This window comes from Aquarana catesbeiana, linkage group LG06 (assembly GCF_042186555.1).
Source record: "Aquarana catesbeiana isolate 2022-GZ linkage group LG06, ASM4218655v1, whole genome shotgun sequence".
NCBI lineage: Eukaryota > Metazoa > Chordata > Amphibia > Anura > Ranidae > Aquarana > Aquarana catesbeiana.
In genome coordinates, this window is record NC_133329.1 from 243,415,812 (window position 1) to 243,430,574 (window position 14,763).

General features: G+C 41.6%; 1 protein-coding gene across 2 annotated transcripts in view; it reads right to left on the bottom strand.

Annotated features, from left to right (window-relative positions):
* The window catches only part of DNAH7 (dynein axonemal heavy chain 7), a 607,644-nt gene that overhangs the window by 459,523 nt on the left and 133,358 nt on the right, over positions 1–14,763 (bottom strand). For both annotated transcript variants that reach the window (XM_073633106.1, XM_073633105.1), the window contains exons 19-20: positions 8,674–8,867; positions 2,322–2,520 (exon numbers count right to left, since the gene is read on the bottom strand). In XM_073633106.1, the coding sequence (XP_073489207.1) occupies positions 2,322–2,520; positions 8,674–8,867 (393 nt within the window). The remainder of the gene's footprint in view (positions 1–2,321; positions 2,521–8,673; positions 8,868–14,763) is intronic.

Genomic DNA, 14,763 nt, shown 5'->3' on the forward strand with positions numbered 1-14,763 from the left:
AACAAGAAAAAAAAATATTCTTAACCAAATGGTGTTTTAAAATATTTTCCAGTGCCCATGAAATGCAGCCTGACCAGTGCCAAAGAAATGCAGCCTGACCAGTGCCATAAACGCAGACTGACCATTGCCATAAACGCAGACTGACCATTGCCATAAATGCAGCCTGACCATTGCCAATAATGCAGAGTGACCATTGCCAATAATGCAGAGTGACCATTGCCACAAACACAGCCTTACCTAATGTTATCCCATCCGCCTGATAGAAGACAGAGCAGCCCGAGCTGCTCTGTTTTCTGTCTCAGGAGCAGTGTCAGGCCCAGCCAGGAGATCTGGCCCACGGGGGGTTTGGATGTCTGTTCCCTGCTCTCCTGCCTCTCTTCCGGTGGTGGCGGCGGGGGCGGTGCCTGTCATATATTCGCACCATAAGACGCAGAGACATTTTCCCCCGTATTTCTGGGGAAATAAAGTGCGTCTTATGGTCCGAAAAATACAGTAAATAGTATAGAATAGAATAGATGGCCTTTATTGTTATTAAAATAATATATAATGAAAGTTTGATGCCATTCTCAAATAGAGCACAATGCCTTACATACATATAAAGAACACACTCAATAAAATAAACAAATAAGCATACCAAAAATAATAAATCTATATAATTAAACATCCACAATACTTTAAAAACTAGCATTAAAATGTAATGCACTTCCATCTATCACTATTGCACAAAACTCTCTAAACAGCGATTGCAAACTAGATTTAATATTCATATTAACTGCATTTATTGCCCTAAAAAACACTCTAGTTCAATTTGTCCACACCTTAATTTTCCTAAAAGGCCTACCTGATGGCATCAATTCAAAAAAATGAAGACCTGGATGAAAAAAATTCTTCACAATACTCTCTGTTCTATGAAGATAGCAGGACTTGAAAATATCAGACAAAGAGGGAAGTTGACAGCCTATACTTTTCTGTGTCATATTAATGACTTTCTGGAGGGCAATCTTATCAGTTGTTGAGCAACTAGTGTACCCCCCCGAAATACAGTATACCAGTACACTCTCAATAGATAAAGGGATAAAAGTTCACCAATTGTTTAATTCCTAAGCTACTTCTCCTGAGTATTCTCTAGAAATATAATCGTTGCTGTGATTTTTTAAACAACCGCACTCATCAGAGACTCGGCTGTCTAGGACTCCCCCTCCTGATTGGCTGAGACACACAGTGGGCTGTCAATCAAAGTCAGTGAGCCAATAAGGAGAGGGAAAGAGGGTGAGGCCGAGCAGCGGCTCCGTGTCTGAATAGCTGCTTGCTGTGGGGGCCACTCGGCAGGAGGGCGGACCCATGGACCTCACACCGGCGAGGGACCCAAGAAGAGGAAAATCTGGGCTGTTCTGTGCAAAAACACTGCACAGAGTAGGTAAATATAACATGTTTGCTATTTTGAAACCAATAAAAAAACAAGACTTTAGTATCACTTTATAAAAGGTTTACTACTGTAGTATAGTGAGCAAATTTGATATAATATAACTATCATATAAACCAGAAAACGTAATTCAATTTATTAGGGTAAAAGCTATTCTTTTGTTTTACTAAAAGATGCATCACATAGGGAAAAATATATGAACATTTCTTACTGAAGACTGCGAATACAGTCAATCACAAGATAGCAGTGCCAAGCACACATCCTATTTTAAGTTTTGTCAGGTTTTTACTTCTGCTTGAGTATTCATTATTGGTATTTCCCCACACTTCCTGTACTGGTGACCACTGACACCAGAAGGGGAAGTTAGTGGACTTTTCCCAAAACATCATGTTTCTGCTAAAGTTAGCCCTTTAAATTCACCTGTTTTTTTACCATATGCTATACATTTGAAATTGAAACCTGCTACCGGAAAGTATTATAAGTTGTTATTAATTATAGCAGCTGAGTACATAAGGGTGGATTTCGAAAGGGAAATAGGTTGTTCACTTTGCAAGAGTGGTTGCACTTTGCAAGGGAATTTGCCCTAGAGTTTAGTGAATGTGGTGAAATTTCACTTTACAAAGAATACCCAATCATGGGCAAAAAAAATTAAAGAAACTGTATTTTTGCTTGCACATGATTGAATGATGGAATTAAGCAGAGCTTCACTTCATTCACTAAGCTATGGGGAAAACTCCTTTGCAAATTAAAAAGCCTTTACTGTTAGCTATATTTATCATTTATTTATATACTTTTAGTAAATCAACCAGATAGTCTTTGAACATCTTTTTTCCACATCTGACAGAAAATCAGCATTTATGGTATCTTATCTGTAGATGAAGGATAAAGCAGTACATACCTTATGGACAGACTGAATCATTGCAGTTTCCAGTTCAACTAACCATTTCTCCACCTGACCTCTGGCTTTGGATGTTGAAATCGTATTTATCAGTTGTACCACCTCACCTTCACTGCTTTTCATGTGCGTAATGTCCAGCACATCTGTAAATTCCACTGTCGCTATTCCTTCAAAGCATTTCTTTAAGTGGGGTTGTACCCTGCAGAAAATTAAATAAATAAAAACAAAGTGTAATATACTGTGTGTGTGAATGTGGTGGTGAGCGGTGAATGTGTATGGGGGGTGCATTGGTGAGAGCAGGGGTCTCTGGTAGGGTTCTGAGAGCCAGTGGACTTTGTTGCCAGACTGGGGGAGGAACGGTGGGAAAAACTGGTAAAACAGTCAGGGCTGGGGGAAGGACTGTGACGACAGGGTGAAGAATCTCTGATTGAGTGAGGAGAACTAGGGAGGCTGTGTTGGCAGAGTGGAGGGGCGGCTCTGGGTTTTCATTGAGTGATGACAGTGTGGGGGGCTGTGCTGGCAGAGGGAGTGTTAAGAGCACCCCTTCACAACAGCAGCTAAATTATACCTGCAAGGAAATCTGGAGCGTATTATGCATGGATGAGAGCACCGCAAATTTCTCAACCACAAAAAAATTGGAACTTATAGGACTCCTGCGCATGCTGCAGAGCCTGCAGTGGTACCACACATGGACAGTTCACTCCACCCTGTCTTCTCCAAAAAAGAGGCAATAATATGTGCAAGTGTGGTAGCAATACTATGTTGGGAAGTATCTGCTGCTACTGAGTACGTGTGAAATATCATTACCATTTTGGAAAAGCTAGTGGAACCTGTACATGCACAGGTTTGATGCCTTTTTTTAATAGACCAGTGGCACTCATTTAACCACTAGCTGACCAGCCGCCGTCATTGTACTGCAGCTCTCTCACACAAATCACCGTAGCTGTAGGTCGGCCCTATAAACAGCTAGAGCAGGCGCGTGCGCCGCCAGAGGCAAGCACATGTGCCCGCTGCATGGTGGGGGAGCTGATGCGTGTGGCCAAAGGCGCGATGACCGCCGGCCACGCGCGATCGTGGGCGTGAGAGACAGAACCAGGATTTGTGTGTGTAAACACACAAATCCCGATTCTGTCAGGAGCAGAGACAGATCGTCTATTCCTACTAGCTAGGAACAACAATATATCTCTAAACACTACAGAATTAATCTGCTGCTTTTGTCTTCTGTCACATAATCAATAAACATCAATGACCCAGTGCCACTGGATGCCATGCATGCCTATGCCATCACACTGCCTCCACCATGTTTTACAGATCATGTTGTATGCTTTGGATCTTAAGCTGTTCCAAGTCTTCTCCACACTTTTTTCTTCCCGTCATTCTGGTACAGATTAATCTTAGTTTCATCCATCCAAAGAATGCTTTTCCAGAACTGGTCTAGCTTTTCTATTCTTCAGGCTTATGAATGGTTTGCACCTTGTAGTGAACTCTCTGTATTTGCTCTCGTGAAGTTTTCTCTTGATTGTAGACTTTGACAATGATATGCCCACCTCCTGAAGAGTGTCCTTCACTTGCCTCGATGTTGTGAATGAGTTTTTCTTTCCATCGAGAGGATCCTGCGATCATCCACCACTGTTGTCTTCCGTGGACTTCCAGGCCTTTTTATGTTGCTGAGCTCATCAGTGTGTTCTTCTTTCCTCAGAATGTTCCAAACTTGATTTGGCCACTCCGAATGTTGCTGCTATCTCTCTGATGGATTTCTTTCATTTTTGAAGTCTTACAATGGCCTGATTCACTTGCATGGACAGCTCCTTTGAACGCATGATGTAGGTTCACAGCAATAGATTCCAAATGCAAATACCACACTTAGAATCAACTCCAGACCTTTCACCTGCTTAACTGATGAAGAAATAATGAAGGAGTAGCCCACACCTGGCCATGAAATAGCTTTTGATTAAATTGTCCAATTACTTTCGGTCCTTTGAAAAAGGGGGGTGGCTATTCTTAATAGCTATAATTCCTAAACCCTCCCCCCAATTTGGATGTACTTACCCTCAAATGAAACCTGAGAGTATGCACTTTCAGCCCATATCCATTATATAACTATAACTTGAATATGTTTTGGTAAATACCTGAAAAAACTAAATTGTGCCTGTGTCCAAATATATATGGACCTAACTGTATGTTTGTTTGAATATTAAAATGCCTAAATACATCATGAGTAAAACACTACCCAGAATACCCATTGTTTATATACAACTCTACAAGTGGCTCACGACTAGCACGGTACTAGGGTTATATAGATAGTTTGAATGTTGACAAAGCCTTTGACTCATTTGAGTGGCCCTTCCTGTGGCAAGCCCTTCTGAAATTTAGCTTTGGCTCTAAGTTTTTTAATGACTCAAAGACTCTGATTCTTTATTCTCATCCCTTCTCATTAAACAGGAGCACATGACAGGGAAGTCGCCATTCTCCTTCACTGTATGTTTTGGTGACCAATACATGACTCATCTGTATGCTCATGATATGCTCCTGTATTTTGTTAGACCAGAGCCCCTCTCTGCAGCTAGCATTAAACATCATTGATCGCTTAGGCACATTTCCCGACTCAAACATCGGGACCATCCCTATATACCATACTGGAGGAGCTCAGAATTACCTTGCATTCATGTGCATCAGACAAGATTCCAGGGGATATTGTGGTGTACCACATGAACTGTTTAACGGATACACTGTAGTTACATTCTCAAAATATATAGGATGCCATATTCTCTAAGAATTAATCACCTGCCTCCTCACACTCACAATGTCCTTTGGCACAAAAAACCTCTTATCTGAATTCCTGCTACTCACACACCAAGAGTATTGGTATAGGCCGGAAATCTGTAGATCGGGCCACATTTATGAAAATAGCAACATTAAATTCTTTTACAAACAAAAGCAGAATTTATTTTCCCAAATCATATGTTTTTCCAAGACATCCAGCTTCAACATGCTTTCCAAACTCAATTTCAGGATCCTATAGGAAACTTACTAGATTGACCCTGGCCTCTGACCCTTTAGCTGTCCCACTCTCTTCTAAATTTATTACTAGAATTTATCAGCAGTTAATTGATTCACAGGTGCAAACACCATCATACCTTAAAAAAGCCTTCTGGGAGACTGATGTGGGCCCCTTGGATGATAATAAATGGGAGGACGCCCTTCTAGCTCATAAGTGGATTTCACTGAAGGTCCCTGGCAAGCTTACTCAGACACATATACTACACAGGGTCTACTTAACCTCAATCCACATCTCAAAAAATATAGTCCACAATATCATGTACTGTGTCCAAAGTGTCAGCAGTTTCCAGGGCCTTCTAGGCTCTAATACAGATGTGCTTAAAAATCCAGGGACACTAAAAACAAGTAATAGAATTTCTCCATAACCAAAAAGATTATGATTGGCAGGATTAAACCCTAAGGTTTGCCTGTTACATATCAACCTAGAAAGCTAGATCAAAAAATTTGCCCAAACACAAACCATGTGCCTGGAATAATCCTGTATTCCAGAAAGTAAAGATGATCACATGTCTCCCAATGTGAATTTCTGACTTCACCCCTGTAAGTGGTAGCAATGGAGTGATACAGCTATGTACCTACAAGATATTCCTATCATAATGTAAAATACAAACCAATGTAAATTGTCATTGTGAAGTGTGGGACACATAGCTGGAGCCTCTTGTTTATCAGAGTTGGTGAGACTTTGTAAACTTTAACATTCCATCATTTATCATATATAGGACATTACCATGAACCTGTATCCTAAATTATCCAAAACCAGCCATGAGCTTACTAAGGCTTTAAGAAATGATAACTGTAAGATATGTGGACAATTTAAACCGCCTCTGCCTCACATCAATCCGCGCCTTGGAATTACTCTGTAATCAGCTGCAGCAGGTTCAAGCAGCTACTTTAAAAATTGAACATGTAATTAAACAATAAGACTAAAATCATATAATATGCGAGCCAAGTCTCTGATTCGTTGTACTTATTGAAGCAGCGCTGAGTGTCCGATGTTATAAAACACTTTATATAAAACAGATGCTGGAGAGACAGGAAAGTTTCAAAATAAAGATGTGGTCTGTGGTTATGAAGGTATACGTAGAAATCCTTCCACCAATAATGATCACCGCGTGAGGGGGTCGCCCCCCGTGAGATTGCACTCACCACAATTATAGTAATCACAAGCCTTTGGATAATAATCTTTAAACTTGCCGTCTCCTTAGTTCAACCACCAGGTGGTGCAAGACCCTCTCGGTAAGTATAACATGGGGAGAAAATGAAATGCCATATAGCGTAATATTGCTTAAGGATGTTTATTAAATAATACACAAAAACAGACTCCCCCCTTTTTAAAATATGCGTACCAGATACAATAGGTTAAAAGAGCATGAAAAAGTGCACTGTGCCTGTGTTATTCGTCCCCCGGGAGGTGTTCCGGAATGCCCGCTGTATGCAGCTAGTCTTTTTCGCTTCCTGGTTACCTTCCGTGGAGCGCACACGTCACTTCCGGTAGATTACGACCCTGACGCGTTTTGTCACTTCCGGACGTCATCAAAGGGCGTAGTCTACCAATCGTGAGGCCGGCTTTAAATCTCAGTGATGGGTTTAAACAGCGAATGAGAAAGGCCGATCTGCCAGCCACTCCCACTTCATAATCAATGCTCCCAGAGCTGTCAGCAAAGGAAGATTCTGGCATATAATGCGCTGACACTGTTTTAAAACCAATCCTGCCGACATCGCTGCGAAGATTGCGACTCATATGTCTTACTTACAGATATCTCTCATACTTTTTACCTTACATACTTATGTCATATGTAGCGTTTCTATACGTCATCTACGCATAAATAAGGTACAATAAGAGATGTGAAAAATCAGTATACCAGACATATGCATATTCTTAATGGTGAGAATGAAATAAAATAAAATAAATAGCATCCTCCCTTGTATTTACCCTATACTATTACAATATGCTGTCACACATCGATGGTGCGAGCCTTCCTATGTAATGTAAAGCCATTGTAACGCATCCTCCATGTATAATATAATCTTATTCAATGTGTTTTAAGATTAGATTAATCCACCAACGTAGTAAATTTATTAAGTAATTTGTTTATTTATTTAAATAAACTACCCATAGCCATTCATATCCAGGTGGAAGGCTCGCACCATCGATGTGTGACAGCATATTGTAATAGTATAGGGTAAATACAAGGGAGGATGCTATTTATTTTATTTTATTTCATTCTCACCATTAAGAATATGCATATGTCTGGTATACTGATTTTTCACATCTCTTATTGTACCTTATTTATGCGTAGATGACGTATAGAAACGCTACATATGACATAAGTATGTAAGGTAAAAAGTATGATAGATATCTGTAAGTAAGACATATGAGTCGCAATCTTCCCAGCGATGTCGGCAGGATTGGTTTTAAAACAGTGTCAGCGCATTATATGCCAGAATCTTCCTTTGCTGACAGCTCTGGGAGCATTGATTATGAAGTGGGAGTGGCTGGCAGATCGGACTTTCTCATTCGCTGTTTAAACCCATCACTGAGATTTAAAGCCGGCCTCACGATTGGTAGATTACGCCCTTTGATGATGTCCGGAAGTGACGAAACGCGTCAGGGTCGTAATCTACCGGAAGTGACGTGTGCGCTCCACGGAAGGTAACCAGGAAGCGAAAAAGACTAGCTGCATACAGCGGGCATTCCGGAACACCTCCCGGGAGACGAATAACACAGGCACAGTGCACTTTTTCATGCTCTTTTAACCTATTGTATCTGGTACGCATATTTTAAAAAGGGGGAGTCTGTTTTTGTGTATTATTTAATAAACATCCTTAAGCAATATTACGCTATATGGCATTTCATTTTCTCCCCATGTTATACTTACCGAGAGGGTCTTGCACCACCTGGTGGTTGAACTAAGGAGACGACAAGTTTAAAGATTATTATCCAAAGGCTTGTGATTACTATAATTGTGGTGAGTGCAATCTCACGGGGGGCGACCCCCTCACGCGGTGATCATTATTGGTGGAAGGATTTCTACGTATACCTTCATAACCACAGACCACATCTTTATGTTGAAACTTTCCTGTCTCTCCAGCATCTGTTTTATATAAAGTGTTTTATAACATCGGACACTCAGCGCTGCTTCAATAAGTTTAAGAAATGATAGCTCCAAATACTGTACAAAATTTTAATTTAGAAATAACAATTAGCATGTTCTGCATTTCATAGAAGCCTGGCTGTATTTTTTTATTCTTATGACAGGGAAGTTTATATATACGTTATATTATAACCTACCTGGTTGGGTCCTTTGTCTCTGATAAAATTTCAAGGAGCTCATCATTAGACAAGAAGAAGAATCGTGGAAAGAATAAACGTTTTTTTTCTAGGTAGTCATTGAGTCCTTTCAAAATGAGCTCCAATAATTCGTTAGACTTCTTGAACTTTTCCAACATTTTTTCAATCATCACAACAGAAAGAACATGTTTGTCCTAAATATAAAATGAGAAAAAACTATTATTATGTATGGACACTATACATAAGTATTACCCATACAAGTGCTATATATCCCCAGTTCTAGGCATATTTGCTGTCCCAAATAAATAAAAAGTTGTTTTGATAAGTGATGCATGTGTATTGCATTTAAAGTAAAAAAAACAGAAGCAAATCAATTCTGCTTTTTGTGTGATGTTTTTAAAACTGATGTTTTTAAATTACTTACAGTGTGGACACAAAGACAAGAGGAATTGTATATTGTAATATGGGTCCCTCAAAACTCTATCATCAGAAAAACATTTAAAATAATAGCACCCTAAAAAAAGAAGATTTTTAATACTTATCAGTCTGGTGGGTGATGACTCCCATTTCACTCCCTTGCATGGCTATGGTGGCCCCAACACATTGAAATGGTTCCTCTTAATAGGACTTTTACACGGCAACCAACATATACCACAAATTGGTTATATAAAATATACATTTTATTGTTCACAATATTAAAAGAAGACCCCCATGAGGTTTCAACATTATTATTAACAATTGTTCAATAATTGTTTCAATAATGTAGAAACCTCATGGAGGTCTTCTAATAATATTGTGAACAATAAAATGTAAATTTTATATAACCAATTTGTGTTATATGTTGGTTGCCGTGTAAAAGTCCTATTAAGAGGAACCATTTCAATGTGTTGATATAATTACAAGGATGAAGCTAAGTGAACAGATCTTTTTGATATAGCTATGGTGGCCCAAGCATCATCTGCATCCAATAAAGGTCCAGGTATGTCAGATCCCTGGTTCCCTACTGTAAGCTGTGTATACACTCACCGACAGGTATGCCACTACTGTGTCCTGTAATAACATACTAGTAGCTGGCGGGAGGAAACACAGTTGCAAGAGAGCGAAGCTAGAAGTCACCACCCATCAGACTGGTAAATATTAGTCGTTTGCAGATTTCCTTTGGTTTATTTTTTTTCTGGTGGCAGAGTTGTTTTAAAATAAACATTTCAAAAGAAAGCATATGTAACAATGTATACTGTATATGTAATAATCAGCCCCTAATGAGCCTATATATGCAATGAGATTAACTGCCCCTATGTACCAATATAATTAAAAACTATACATGGGAAATGATTTTAAAAACATACAAACACGGATGAATAAATAGTAAAAGAATGACTGGAATAAATTAAAGACAAATACATTTAAGATAAAGTGCACTTTTTTTTGCCCTTATTGTTTTTGTCTCACACCCCTAGCAGAAATTGCTTTTGGTGGGGGAAATTATATGGCAAGCGGGATTGGCAGGCAGCAGTAAAAAAAAAAAAATAGCAGCAGAATCCTACAGCTATAAGCTGCCCGTTTTTTCTCAAGTCTTCCTATGATGAGAGTGGCGTTCTTTAGCAGCTGTGGGGATCTGTTTTTTTTTTACTTCACCAGTGGTGAATAGCATGGGGAGGTGGTGAAGTGATTAACAACGCTTTTCCCTTCTTACATCTCCCAGGTGAAAAGCAACCTCTTGCCTGCAAGTGCAACCAATTCGACCTTTTCTTCCTTCTCCTAATGGGACCATAGAAGCCATTTTTTTATGTGGCAACATTTGTTGTGCTGCAACCCCTCACATACATCTAGTGGAAACTTCCTTGCCTCTTTCCTCCTCCTCTTCAAGGATAGCATAGCAACAAGCTTTTGGGAGGCCTACTGATGTACCCTTTTCCTCCTCCTCAAAGGCACATAGCCATTTTTTGGACCTGCTAATGTGTTTTTTTCCACCTCCTTCTCTGTTTGCCAATACTGCCACACCAGTCTACAGACCCCTGTAATGCTACTGTGGGAGCAAAAAAAAAAAAAAACATTTTCCTAAATCAACAAATCAACCTAATGTCAAGCCTCTTCATGACATGTTTGGGGCTTTGTATCAGGTAATCAGCTGCCATTATTTTGCTCATGCACCAGCCAACATTACTTTGCACCATTCCTGCCTGCCATCTGCAATTGTAATGCCATGAGACAGTAGGAGGAAGAGCAGGAATACAAGGAGTAGAAGAAGGTTTGGGGTGCTAGTGGTAAGGAATAGTGTTAGGGTGCTGGTGTTAAGAAAGAGGGTTGGGGTGCTGCTGGTGAGGAGAAGAAAATTGGTGGGAGGCTTAAAGGAGAACATAGCCTAAAAAATGTGCTGAAAAACTCAGCTTATACTCGAGTATATACAGTAATCATTTTTTTCCTTGACAGGCCATCCCTGCTCTGGGGAAGCAAAAATAGGCAGGGACAGCAATAAAAGCTAGAAGAAAGTGGGGCTTGGCCTGGCCGCTGATGAAGATGGCTGCCTGAGATCGCTGCTCCGCTCCTCCACAGCACAGCTGAGCACATCCAGCCGCCATCCCCCCGCAAGACACCCTCCCAAATGAAGGACCACATACAGGGCATCCCCCGGACTATGTCCCGGAAGAAAACCAAGCCCCAGGGACCCCGCAGACTCCTCGATTTCTATATGAAGCCCGCACAGCAGGGACACCAAGATGGCCCCGGCCGGGAGCAAGGAAACCCGGAGCGGCCTCCAAACAGCCACGATGCGGCTCCTTCTCCACATCCTGAGGCAGAGGACGCCATGGACCAGACGACAGAGAAACTCTCCTCCCCAGGAGAGAGAGGTAAGAGGCTTGCAGAGTTCCCTGCACAATCCCCTGACAAACAGCCTCCTACTAAAAAGCAACATGGCGCTGGGACCTGTAGTCCCACAACAGGCCAGACTGCCTCACAAACCCTGGCAGCATACCCCACAACAGACAACCCTGCCTCTGAGCACTCCCTTAAGGCCATGCTGATGTCCCTGCAGACAGACTTACATCGAGAGCTAAAAATCTCAATAAATCAGATACAAGACAAGGCTAATGCCCTAGAACAACGCACTGATCATATCGAGCAACACCTCTCTGAAGCCACTACAGCACATAATGCTATGGTAGATATACAAGATGAACAAGCCGCTACTGCTCATCAGCTTCGCTTAAAAATCACAGATCTCGAAGATCGCTCGCGAAGGAACAATATTAAAATCAGAGTGGTCTATGAATCCCTAGCAGCCACGGAAATAATACCATACCTACACCAACTTTTCCGCAAGCTTGTTCTGTCACTAACAAAGGAAATTCTCATAGACCGTGCACATAGGATCCACAAGCTGCAACACCTCCCAGCCTCTGTCCCCATGGACATACTGGCGAGGGTACATTATTTTCATGTCAAGGAAGAAATTATGCGCACAGCAAGATCCACTCACTACCAGATCCTTTTAATAAAGTGTCTCTCTACAACGACATATCAGCTGCTACATCGCAGGCGCGCAGAGCCTTCGCTCCGGTCACTTCTATACTAAGTGAACTCAAGATCACCTACAAATGGGGTCACCCCACAAAATTGCTCGTAACCCACCGCAACCAACAAGTGGCCATTATGACACCCAAGGAAGGTCTCAAACAGCTCCACAATTGGGGTATAATCACACAAGCACCCCCTCCTACCCCTAATTCGAGGCCATCCTCCAAAATCTCCAACCCTTGGGACTCACACACTCTGACCTAACTACAGGACGCTCTCCTGCACTATGGCTTTTGCCAAGGCAACGCAAGCTTAAGGCTGGTTACCATACTGTTATTTTGTCTATCAGATTAATAAGTTAGTGGAGGAGTGGAAGCGCATATGTTGCCCCTTCCACGCTCCACTGTTCTTGATGTGCTAAGCACATCCCCTGGTTTAAACTACTACATTTAGATGTGTTAATTTCACATTGATATATAACTTGTTTTATTATCTTAACCAAGTATTTGACTTGTTTTACCATTGTGTGTCCAGATCAGACCCTGTCTGATATAACGGGTCCTGATCTGCCCACACATACCACTGTGTATAGTACTACCTCTGCAACACTAGTGTTCCTTTATCCCCTCCCTCCTCTCCTTTCCTCTTTTACAATCAGAGTCTATCCTCCTCGGTACCGTTACACCAACTACTCTCAGACTCTCTCCATCTGAGGCAATGACACTCACAATTGTCTCCTTAATGCTAAAGGCCTTAACAGCCCCTTTAAACGTTCACTTCTTCGGCGAGAAGTTATATCACAAAAGGCGGACATAGTATGCGTTCAGGAAACGCAGTTTTCTGAACACAACTCCCCACAATGCTCCCACAAAGGATTCCCCCACTGTTTTCGGGCTTGCGCTGCCAAGAAAACAAGGGGAGTGATTATCGCAGTATGTTCCTCCGTCTCCTTTAATCTCACCCACCTTGACCAAGACCCCTCAGGCAGATACCTAATCCTGTCAGTCACCTTCAATGTCAGAAATCCTTCTATAAATCCATAATGCATAAGATCCAACATTACCCTAAAGACCAAATCATAATCTGTGGTGATTTGAATGATGTTGTAGACAACCAGATGGATTCATCCAACACAAAACGCAGGAAGTTCACGGCTCTATCCTCACTAGTATCCCTGGAAGGTCTCCATGATCCATGGAGATGTCAGCACGGTACAGAGAGGCATTACTCCTTCTATTCGAATACCCAAAAATCATACTCTCAGATCGACCTGTTCTTAACCTCCAAGACACTACTCCAAAAATCACTAAATCCAAGATTGGCCTTATTACATGGTCGGATCACGCCCCAGTATCTATTACCATATCCCTCTCCCCCACCACCACCAGACACATCTTATGGCGTTTAAATGCTACACTCCTTAGTGTACCGGAGACCCCAGAGCTGATTCGATCTGAGATCTCTTCTTTCCTTGCCACCAACACTGGCTCTGTTTCTAACCCAACTACACTCTGGAATCCCCACAAGTCTGTCATACGGGGAATTTACCTACAGTCGGGTGCCCAGGAAAAGAAAAAGAAAACTCTCACAATAAACTCCTTCCTCCAGCGTATCCAGACAACTGAATCCCTAAATAAACAAAACCCCACCCTAGCTAATGCAAAAGAGCTCAGTAAACTAAGAAATGATTCAAGCTCTTTCCTCCAAAAAGGTCACGATTTTTATCTCAAAACGCCTCCGCCTCTCTTGGTACTACCAGGGCAATAAAACCAGGAAACACCTAGCCCAGCAACACAAACGGAGAGCAGCACAAACTAGAATCCCATTCCTCCTAAACCAAGAGTGTCACAAACTGACAAACCCAAAAGACACAGCAAATGAATTTAGCGCCTTTTACTCAAAACTATACAACCTCTCACTCTCTACATCGGAGCCCCACCCCACAACTAATACAGGACTTCCTTACTCCTCTCCAACTCCCTATGATATCTCCATCGCAGCTCAATTCGCTAGCCCAACCATTCTCCCCCCAAGAGATCCTGAAACCTATAAAAGAACTCCCCCTACATAAAGCCCCAGGACCGGATGGTTACATAAATGAATACTACAAGACATATACAGACCAAATTATACCCCACTTATGCAATACCTTTAACAGATTTTTAACCACTGGAGAGATCCCACCAGAATCCCTTGAAGCAGTGATAACTACCATACACAAACCCGGCAAATCTCCCCACGACCCAGCCAATTATCTACCCATTTATTTACTTAACACCGACCTCAAACTGTATTCAAAATTATTAGCCACCCGCTTAGCGACATATATGCCCACTCTAGTACACCCAGATCAAGTAGATTTCATCCCCTCCAGGTAGGCCTCAGATATGCACTCGTAGATTCATTGATATGATCCACTGGGCAGAGCACCACCAGATACCTTCTCTGCTGATCTCTTTGGACGCAGAGAAGGCATTTGATAGGGTCAATTGGCTATACCTAGATTTAGTCCTGCAGAAGTTTGGCATACATGGCCCATTTCGACAAGCCATCCTAGGTCTCTACTCTGCTCCA